Here is a 10,981-nt window from a genome sequence, read left to right on the forward strand (position 1 = left end):
TCCTGACGTTACATTGATGTAGGAGTTGAATTTGGTTCAACTCTAGCATATAGCATGCATGAAAAGGTCAAATCACCCACGCTTTTGATTAAAAATTGACAGTACATTGGCCTAGCGTCATATTGTAAATCCGCCTTTATATTAATGGTATTCTAGATGGAGAGTCTGAAGCATGTGCAGCTGATGAGGAAACTGATGGACCTCCACAAGGTAACCAATACAGTAATATTCTACACACAACAATAGTTTATTGCATATTATAATACTTTATTTCTTTTATTACAGTAATTGTAATAGTTTCTTAATAGTCTATACATACATGCATAATTATACTCACAAAAAAATTCAGATCATGCTTATGTAGTTTTTAAGCTGGCTTATAGTTGGCTGTAATATTAAGTTGCAAAACAAGGAGCTTTGCAACTTAATATTATACTCAGCTCCATGCTGTAACAATTACACTGTAAAATTTTATAGAACTATATACAATCCCACACACACACACAATAATACAAGAACATCATCTACATTCCAAAGTCATGTGGCTTTTTTTCAGACCCACCAGAATGGCTGTATGATGATGAAATCATGAGACGTGTTCCTGAAACCCTACATTTTTATGAAGAACTTGTTAGAGATATTGAAATCCTACTCATGCCAGCCACTACAAGTGAAGAAGACTCAGTTGTTTATTATCTAAAGCATTCATCTGAAGAACTCATTGAAACATACATTGATGGTCTGAGGATATACATAGGGAATTATGGAAAAAGCAAAGTTATTGTTGTGATGACCGCACCAGACAAGAGCAGGCAGGGTCCAATTCATGCTGGTGTCATCACCTCAAAAATGTTAGAAAAGTTTCCTAGCATCAAATATGTTGTTGCTGTTGGTGTCTGTTTTGGAATGGATCCAGGAAAGCAGAAATTAGGCGAAGTCATCATTTCGGGCACGATCTGTGATTTCACAAATAAACGCGAAGGAGTGGGTGAAAATGAGTATCAGAGAGGCCCTCAACACCAAGTAAAGCCAGCTATTACACACAAGTTCCGACCTCCTCATGGTTTTAAAATGCCACACAATATTAAAGTCTCTACTGGTGTCCTTATATCTACAGGCAGTCTGATCGATAATCCTGATGTTAAACAGGAATTGCTTGCCCAAAAACCTGATGCTATAGCAGGAGAAATGGAAGGAGCTGGAATAATGACTGCGATTGATTATGCTCCTGACCGTGTTGTTAGCGCTATTGTCATCAAGGGGATTGGTGACTGGGGTGATGGTGACAAAGAAGCCACTAAAAAATGGAAGCCATTTGCAGCCCGTGCTGCTGCCCATTATGTACATGCTGCACTAAATGACTGGGAACAACTACAATAAGTAACTGACTGAACTTAGACTAGTTCTAGTAATTATAATATTGATAATCCAGATAAGTAAACAAATCTTTGTTTGAACAAAACTAGTAGCTGAAAGTAAATTATAATTGATGTAATCATAATGTTTGATAATTATAACAGTTTGTTGAAAAGAATACTTAGTAATGCATTACTGTGTGTTTGTTGTGATAAACTCAATACCAGTTCCAGTTTCATTTCTAAAAGGATGAGCTTTAGTATCCTCATATCAATAATACAAGACTGAGCATGATTCATGGTAATTTGTCCGACTTTAAAAATTCATAAAAAATCTAAATTTGATCAGAATCAGCTCAAACTTTCTACGCAGCATAAGAACATGTATATGTATCAGAAAATGTAATAAAAATTGTGAATTTTAATTTTTTTCATTTTGGAAAAATTTGGCCAGAGACCCTGTACTATAGTACAGGGACTTTGGCTTAATTTTGGAGCAACTTTAAAAATTCGTAAAAAATCTAAATTTGATTGGAATCAGCTCAAAATTTCTACACAACATAAGTACATGTATATGTATCAGGAAATGTAATAAAAATTATGAACTTTAAATTTTTCGATTTTGGCAAAATTTGGCCCAAGACCATGTACTACAGTACAGGGACTTTGGCTCAATTTTGGAGCAAATTAAAAAATTTGTAAAAAAATCTGAATTTGATTGGAACCAGCTCAAACTTTCTACGCAGCATAAAAACATGTATATGTATCAGGAAATGTAATAAAAATTGAGAATTCTCTACTTTTCATTTTTAGCAAAATTTGGCCCAAGACCATGTACTATAGTACAGGGACTTTGGCTCGATTTTGGAGAAACTTTAAAAGCTCATAAAAATCCAAATTTGATCGGAATCAGCTCAAATTTTCTACACAACATAAGTACATGTATATGTATCAGGAAATGTAATAAAAATTGTGAATTCTTAACTTTTCAATTTTGGCAAAATTTGACTCGAGACCATGTACTATAGTACAGGGACTTTGGCCTCATTTTAGAGCATCTTCATACCCAACATAATGAAGCACCTTGCAACACTACCTTATACTAATAACAGCAATATATGCAGTAGAGTATAATCCTATGAATGTTTATTACATTCATAGTAACTCCTAAAAAGGAAAAAGGAAGTGGGTAATAGATAACCTAAACCTGCCCATTTGCTGATACTAGCATTCTTAAGTGAATAACAATAATGGCTGAAGGAGGTCAGTTCTCTTTATGAAGTGTACCAATCTTTTAGCACTGTACTGTAGGTAAAAGTGCTAAGGATGTCTTTAAAAAGACACTACCAAAACTTATAAACGTACTTGGAAAGGATCCATCCTTTTCTGTAGTCACTGCTTCTCTCAATGCTGAAGACCTGATAACTGATCAAGAGCTTGAAGCCATTATGACCAAACAAGGTGTTGAAAGAGGCAGGGAAGTGGCTTTACCCTAAGAGACAAGATAAAGGATAGTGATGACCCTAATGCCTGTTTACTTGAAATATGTGAGATATTTGAATCTGAACTAGTAGACAATGCTACATTGAAGAAACATGGAGAAAGCATGAGAACAAGCATATCAAGTAAACACATTCCATTAGTATCCTTTCTAAATACTTTATTTTAATAGATGGAACAGCTGCTACACCAGTTCAAGTACCAGCTGTTACTCCTTCAGCTCCACCTTATCCTTCAGCAGCAGCTCTGCCTAGGACTAACCCTAATGAGCTAGGTACAATAGAACTAAAATGTATGTACATAAATTTATACATTATCATTTCAGGCATAGGTGATTTAGATATAGTGCTAAGTGTTTTAGCCAATGAATTGGGTAAGTTCAAGTTATTGATCAGACCTTATAAAATTAATACTTTGTCAGAAACCTATAATTTAATAAAATTTGACTACAAGTTACTAAAATTGAATTGCTTGCATGATTTGACCACCAACCATGATTAAACTTTAGCTACTACAGGAGGTGTGGGTATGAGTAAAAGTGGGTGAAATGGGTAATATACCTGATACTGTAATATGATACTACTGAAGGTTATCAGTACCATTCTAGAGGCAAACCCTATCCACCACTGATAAACCTGCCACTCCCTTTGACTTGATTATATAATTGTTTATTAACCTCTACTGGCTGTAGGGGATTCTGCTGTACACATTTAATTTTTACATAATGTCATGTTGTTTCTGTTACAGTACCTACTGCTACAGTGTCATCTAATGGAAGCAGTAGATCTACTAGTAGTACCAGCATGCAAACTGCTAGTACTAGTAATACTGATAATGGGAAAAGGACACTAGGTAAGTAATGTATTATCACAATAATAATCTATTAATGATTACCACCATAGATATAGAGGATGTTGAAATGGTAACAACAGTTTTAAATAAAGCTTTGTTTGGTGCAACAAAATGGGCGAACTTGGGCCTGAAGCTTGGTCTATTGATATCAAGACTCAATGTCATTGGAGAGGAAGGTGGTGATGCATACAGACACTTGAGGAGGACTATAGAAGTATGGCTAGAGGAAGAAGATAATGTAACTAGTAGAACATGGCAGACTTTGATAGAAGCTGTGGCGAGAACAGGAGACCGTGCAGCTGCTCAAATAATACCCGATATACTTAAAACCCTTTACAATATTAGACTTTAATAATGATAATAGCACAGTACAGTTTTAAGTAATTATTATGAGTTGAAATGATTGGCATATTGTTTTGGCAGAGGTGCCAGGAGCTAGTAAATAATTGCTATCACTTCAAGTAACAACAGGATAGGGGAAGGGCAGCATAAAGTCCTTTCCACTACACAAGGTATGGAAAGGTGAATGAGTAAATCATATACTACTGAACTCTGGTAAGCTAAACACACTGACAGGAAGTGCAAGTTTTGATAGCAATCAGATAGCAAGGGATATTATACCAGTAGTGTGTATCTGCCCACATTAGAAGTTGTTGACAGTGTTCAGTAACAGAGCTTCATTCTAAACCTTTTGACTGTTCTTCTTACAACTGACTAACATGTCAAAAAGTAAGTGCTTGACTATAATATGTAGCTGATGTATATATAATTCTAATCATGTGATGCTTTTGTACTGGTGTATATATTCAGGTCTATAGGAATAACATAATTTAATTTGTTGCTGTCCTATCTGCCACTTGCTTTGCATGTTGTATACGTTTGTACTAAATTTATTATTTCTTCACACTTTAGTACTGACCATTGATGAGTTGATCGATGTTATACAACAGTTAGAGAAAGCACGTTTTGACAAAACTAATTGGAGGACATTAGGAGGGACACTTGGACTGCATCCTAATACACTGAATATGATCAGTGCAAATCAAAGAGGTGACACTGACGGTTGCTTTGGAGGATGCCTTTCCAAGTGGCTGAGAAGAGCTGATAATGTTGATAAAGTTGGTAAACCATCTTTGGATACACTGGCTAATGCTCTTGAGAAAATGAATGGCTGTAAAGCTCAAGCTGACTATATAAGTAAGTGTATAACAAAGACCACATCATTATATCTCATTATAACAACATTATTGAACCAAGCATATTAGTTACCATCTTGCGCCACATGCAATGGCAAAAAGTGTAGATACTGTAACATTGTAATTGAATACTGATACTACATGCAGCAGCTGAGCCATTTTAAAATTATCATAATATTTCCTAATCTACACTCTATTTTTAGGGAAATTAGCACGAGAAGGAGATACCGGCAAAACGGGAGAAAAGAATGCTAAAAGTACGGGTAAGTGAAAATCTAAACAGCAAATTTATTTGTACTTTTCTCTATTTAGGGCCAAAAATTGACTCCACTAAGAAAAGCAGCAAAGGTAATATAGATTGGCTGTAACCAATTGTAGCACTTTAGTTAACAATATAAGCTATGGCTCTCTGCTTAGGCTAAAGTAGTAAACAGATTTTGTCATGAAATTTGTTTGAAAACTAATTAGCTATTGCATTTAAAGTTTCAAAGTCTTCCTTAAGCAGAAACCACAATTGTGTGGGAGGGCTGAGGGCCATAATCAACTTATCTCTGTCCCTCCAAATAAGCACAGCTGCAACTCACAACACCCACATATTAATAATAACACTATACACATATAAAGTGTCTTGTATTGATAAAGATCTACTAAAGTGATCCTCTTATGTTATCCTCTTTAGGTGGAGGAGCTCAAGCAAGAGCTGGTGATGAGGATATTGATGGACCTGATGGACAAGGTAACCAATTACTAACACAATACAATAGTTTACTATATACACACTTGCATAATTGTACTTATACAATAATTCAGATCATGCATACTATGTACCTTGTAAGCTGGCTTATAGTTGGTTGTTTATATTAAGTTGCAAAACAACTGGAAGCTTCACAACTTTTCACTACTCAGCTTCTTTTAGAACTAATAACCACACACACACACACACACACATAAATAATATAACATTTAGTACATTGCATCTGAAAAGGAAAAAAATCAAGTGGTTTTTTTCAGACCCACCACAAGATAAGAAGTGCAGAAAAGAGGAATTCAGTGAAGATCTCGTTAAAGATATTGAAATTCTTCTCCTGCCAGCGACTGATGCTGAAGAAGAGCCAGTCATGGAATACCTGAAGGAATCACCTGAAGGATACATTGAAACAAGCATTGATGGCATTGTGAAAATGTACATTGGATATTATGGAAAAAGGAAAGTTATCGTTTCAAAGATAGCACCAGATAAAACCATGCAAGGCCCAGTTCATGCTGCTATCATCACAACAAAGATAATAGAAAGAGTCAAGAGTATCAAACACGTCGTTGCTGTCGGTGTCTGTTTTGGAAAGGATCCAGAGAAGCAAGAATTAGGTCAAGTTATTGTTTCAGAGATAATTTGTGATTTTGTAAGCAAACGTCAAGGAGAAGATAGTGAATTACGGCGAGGTGGAGATTATGAAGTAAACCGTGAAACAAAAGAAATGTTCAACTTTTCTCATAATCTTGTCCTTCCAGAGAATATCAAAGTTTCACCAGGTCCTATTTTAACAACGCCTAACGTGATTGATAATCCTGAAATTAAAAAAGGATTGTTTGACAAAAAACCCGAAGCTGTAGCAGGAGAAATGGAAGGAGCTGGAATAATGGCTGCTATTGGTTATGTCCCTCAACGTGTTGGTGGTATTGTCATCAAGGGTATCGGTGACTGGGCTGATGGTAAAAAAAAAGCTGCCGAAGACTCGAAGCCAACTGCAGCCCGCAATGCTGCTCGTTATGTGTATGCTGCACTAAATAAGTGACAATATCAATAAGTAACTGACTCTGTGACTGACTAATGAGTGAATTTAGATTTTAGTTTAGCTTTTATATAAAAAATTTGATAAAAGTAAATTTCAATCCAGAAAGATTCATATTAGCAAGCATGATCATTGTGTGACAAATCATCACAGCACCTTGCCTCACACAAAGTTTGCAGCAGCTTAGTATTCATACTTCAAAAGTTAATCCTTTGGAAATTTGTCTGTACAATTATGCTAAAGGCTATCTATCATTCACCATCAAATATGTTTCATGAAGTTGAAGTTTTTGAATATCATGAAACATTTTCAAGCTCCATTGACTCTTGTATAATAAATAAAGATGCTTCATGGTGTATGATAGCCTTAATTAAGTGCCTTCATTAGACCCATATATGATTAGGGGTCACCTCATTCCTATAACTATTATAATGACCTTTATTTTTAGGTAGATCTCCACTGAAAAAAGCTATGCAACAAAAGTAATACTATTGTCATCAATTCCTTGTTTAACTATAAGTTCTTTCTGCTCCTTCATGTGCAGTGGATGGATTATTCTTGCTCTTTGCTTTGCTGCTGCAGCTGTTGTACTTATGATATGCTTACCATCATACCAGCAAATGAAAGGTAAAGAAGGTGAACCAACCAACCATGTGCATGTGTATCCTGAAGACGTTAAACCTCCACAGGTTCCATTGCCCACCACTACCAGTATGTCATGCAGTGAAATGTATGATAGATATTATATGATAGTACTTAGTCTGTTTAAGAAGAAGTAAAATGAATCTATGTCCCTCATATAATACATAATGTATATACATTGTTATACTTTATGTAGGTAAACCACTGGATATTTCAGATTTATCTTATATCATTTCAAAATTAAAGGAATGCAAATTTGATCCCGGTCAATGGGAAGATCTTTGTCTGGATATTGGTCTTTATGAAGTGACAATAAGTACCATACGGTCTGATAGAAATACAGCTAATGACTGCCTCAGATCTTGTTTGGTAAAATGGCTGAACAGAGTTGAAGATGTTGACAAGAAAGGAGGAGCAACCTGGGAGTCCTTGGAGAATGGTCTCATAAATATTGGACAAAAACCAGTTGCTGAAAGTAAAGCATAAATATCTTTTGCATTACGTTATATTGATTCAATTATTAGAACTAAGAGAAAGAAGGAAGAACAGAAATAAATAAAGACTCATACTGTATAAAGATGATGTTATTGATTATGATAACAGTTTGTTGTTTTTTGGTATTAAAAGGAATTCTTAGTAATGCATTACTGTGTGTTTGTTGTGATAAACTCAATGTCAGTTCCATTTCCAAAAGGATGAGCTTTAGTAAGCTCATATTAATAATACAAGACTGATCAGGATTCATGATAATTTGTCTGGCTTTAAAAATCCATAAAAAATCTAAACTTGATCGGAATCAGGTCAAACTTTCTATGCAACATAAAAACATGTATATATATCTAGGAAATGTAATAAAAATTGTGAACTTTAAATTTTTCAATTTTAGCAAAATTTGGCCTGAGACCATGTACTACAGGGACTTTGGCCCAATTTTGGAGCAACTTTAAAAATTTGTAAAAAAATCTAAATTTGATTGGAATCAGCAGTGAAGTGGCTTTTAAACTCAATGACAAGATACATAATAGTGATGACCCTAATGCCTGTCTACTTACCATATGTGAGATATTTGAATCTGAAGAAGTAGACAATGATATCCACCAAGACTCAATGTCATTGGAGAAGGAGGTGGTGACACATACAGACACTTGAGGAGGACTATAGAAGCATGGCTGAAGGGAGAAGATAATGTAACTAGTAGAACATGGCAGACTTTGATAGATGCTGTGGAGGGAAGCAGGATCATGCAGATGCTGAAAGAATACCTGATAAACTGAAAACTCTTTACAATATTACACTTTAATAATGATACTAGCATAATTATTACAATTTAAAGTAATTATTATGAGTTGAAATGATTGGCATATTCTTTTGGCAGAGGTGCCAGGAGCTAGTAAATAATTGCCATTATTTCAAGTAACAACAGGATAGGGGAAGGGAAGTATAAGGTCCTTTCCACTACACAAGGCATGGAAAGGTGAAGACTTTACAATAGCTTAAAAGCTTAGCTAGATCATAGATGCTCCATTATCTATGGCTAGATCTTATCTAGTGACACACCTACTCATGTAGACACTAGACACTGTAGCTGCTGTATCTTAAGAGTTTAAAGGTAAGTGATGCAGATTTGTGGTACAAATCTATCTTTTGTACTAAGACTTGTGCTATTTAGTATCATCTTTCTTAGCTATGAATTATTTAGATACTAGATATAACTATTTTTGTCCTAAAATATCATTGACTGGAACCTGACATAGTGACATCATTTCACTATTGAAAACTATCATTTTAGGTCAAGTTCTTCAAATGGCATTAGAATCAATAGGAAATGTTCCAAACAGATTAAATGATGATCAAAGGATAGAAAAAGGTAAGAAAGATGGCTATTATATACAACTAATCTTGCCACCTGGAATTATATGAACTCACTGAACTCATTTGTATAACATTAACCATGCAGCTTCTTAACTACTGTATTATTTTGTATATACAGTAGAGTAAAAATGCATTAAATATAATATACTCAATTCAGAAGTAATAAACTTCACTTTTAGAATTGAGGGTTGCTGATTTAAGAGAGGTGATGCAAAAGTTAAGGAAAGCAGAGTTTAAAAAAGGAGATTGGAAGGATTTAGGAAGAGAGCTTGGGCTACATGAAAATACACTAGATGAGATCAATGAAAATCAAAGCGGTAATATTGACAAGTGTTACATCAAATGCCTTACAAAATGGCTGGAGAGAGCTGATCAAGTTGATGATGATAAATACCATGGAAGACCATCATTTAATTCATTATGTGCGGCACTTGAAGCAATTGAAAAGGGTGCAATAGCTGAACGTATAAGTGAGTGTATATCTCAATACCTTAATTATGCATCATTATCCTCATCATGACAACAATATGAGGATAATGAACCTGAATGATATGAACTTATGATAGCCTTGCACCATTGTAATTTTAAAAAAATAAATGAATAAAAATTCATGACTAGCAGCAATTTTATTTACCATTTACTCAGCAATTTTATTTACCATTTACTGGATTATTGGCAATACTCAATATTAAAGCAATATAGTCACAAAGTAGATATTGATAGTTATACATGTACATGTCTATTTTAGGTGCTATGTTTGGAGGAAATTCATCAGAAGGAAAGAAACCAGCTAAAAGTACGAGTAAGTAAAAGCTAACCAGCAATTGAACTGTACTTTAATCTAGAGCCAAAAACTGACTCTCCTACTACAAAAACTGGTGCTGGAAACAAAGGTAACGTTACAAAATCTGACAACCAATATAACCTCATAAATGTAATTTCTAATGGGTTGGTTATCTGAGCTAAGGCTCTTATTTTGCTTAGGCTGATAATAGTAAAAAATTGAATATGGAACCACTGACGTGTAGTGGTTGAGTGAACGTCAGTGGTTGAGTGAAAACTTATTTCTGTCCCTCCAAACAAGCACAGCTGCTACTCATAACGCCCACATATTAACAGACAATATAATCTATTAAAGTGATCCTTTTATGTTATCTTCTTTAGATGGAGGAGCTCAAGCAAGTTCTGGTGATGAGGAACCTGATGGTCCTACCCCACAAAAAGGTAACCAATTACTAACACAATAGAGTAGTTTAATACATACTTGCATATACTTGTACTCACATAATAATTCAAATCATGCATGCTATGTAGCTTGTAAGCTGGTTTGGTATATAACTGGTTGCAAACAAGTACTAGTAACTATACTCAGCTCCTAATTCAAGCAAATCACACACACTAATACTTGCATCATGTCTTGCATCTGAAAAGGACAAAAGTTAAGTAGTTTTCTTTCAGGCCCACCAGTCTGGCCAAATGATGATGAAACTGTAAAATGTGTCATTGAATCTCGAGAGTTTAATGAAGATCTTGTTCAAGATATCAGAATCCTACTCATGCCAGCCACTACAAGTGAAGAAGAACCGGTCGTGCATTATCTGAAGAAATCATCTAAAAAGGTCATTGAAACATACATTGATGGTCTGAGGATATACATAGGGAATTATGGAGAAAGCAAAGTTATTGTTGTGATGACAGCACCAGATAAGAGCAGGCAGGGTCCCATTCATGCTGCTGCTATCACATCAAAAATGTTAGGAAAGGTTCCAGACAT

At 35.0% G+C, this 10,981-nt stretch overlaps 4 protein-coding genes and 1 long non-coding RNA gene across 5 annotated transcripts; all 5 read left to right on the top strand.

Moving 5' to 3' along the window:
* The first annotated feature begins 144 nt into the window (after positions 1-144).
* Positions 145-1,485, top strand: LOC109586582 (uncharacterized). Its single transcript, XM_020002784.1, has 2 exons — positions 145-210; positions 557-1,485. The coding sequence occupies exon 2, from the start codon at positions 589-591 to the stop codon at positions 1,378-1,380; it is 792 nt and encodes a 263-aa protein (XP_019858343.1). The 5' UTR covers positions 145-210; positions 557-588; the 3' UTR covers positions 1,381-1,485.
* Positions 1,486-2,463: 978 nt separating this feature from the next.
* LOC109586583 (uncharacterized) lies at positions 2,464-4,162 on the top strand. The gene is made up of 6 exons (XM_020002785.1): positions 2,464-2,618; positions 2,667-2,980; positions 3,028-3,129; positions 3,181-3,228; positions 3,603-3,707; positions 3,758-4,162. The coding sequence occupies exons 2-6, from the start codon at positions 2,962-2,964 to the stop codon at positions 4,057-4,059; spliced, it is 576 nt and encodes a 191-aa protein (XP_019858344.1). The 5' UTR covers positions 2,464-2,618; positions 2,667-2,961; the 3' UTR covers positions 4,060-4,162.
* A 186-nt stretch (positions 4,163-4,348) lies between these two features.
* Positions 4,349-6,696, top strand: LOC109586577 (uncharacterized). Its single transcript, XM_020002781.1, has 6 exons — positions 4,349-4,436; positions 4,620-4,904; positions 5,107-5,166; positions 5,216-5,251; positions 5,583-5,639; positions 5,915-6,696. Exons 1-6 carry the CDS (start codon positions 4,427-4,429, stop codon positions 6,694-6,696), a joined length of 1,230 nt encoding a protein of 409 aa, XP_019858340.1. The 5' UTR covers positions 4,349-4,426.
* A 264-nt stretch (positions 6,697-6,960) lies between these two features.
* LOC109586578 (uncharacterized) lies at positions 6,961-8,008 on the top strand. Its single transcript, XM_020002782.1, has 5 exons — positions 6,961-7,048; positions 7,142-7,175; positions 7,238-7,404; positions 7,532-7,810; positions 7,860-8,008. The coding sequence occupies exons 1-5, from the start codon at positions 6,961-6,963 to the stop codon at positions 7,892-7,894; spliced, it is 603 nt and encodes a 200-aa protein (XP_019858341.1). The 3' UTR covers positions 7,895-8,008.
* A 1,601-nt stretch (positions 8,009-9,609) lies between these two features.
* On the top strand, positions 9,610-10,406 carry LOC109586581 (uncharacterized). Its single transcript, XR_002187102.1, has 4 exons — positions 9,610-9,677; positions 9,956-10,003; positions 10,053-10,100; positions 10,372-10,406. It is a non-coding gene; the product is annotated as an uncharacterized LOC109586581 (long non-coding RNA).
* The last annotated feature ends 575 nt before the right edge of the window (positions 10,407-10,981 follow it).

Source organism: Amphimedon queenslandica, unplaced genomic scaffold (assembly GCF_000090795.2).
Source record: "Amphimedon queenslandica unplaced genomic scaffold, v1.1 AMPQUscaffold_12833, whole genome shotgun sequence".
Lineage (NCBI taxonomy): Eukaryota > Metazoa > Porifera > Demospongiae > Haplosclerida > Niphatidae > Amphimedon > Amphimedon queenslandica.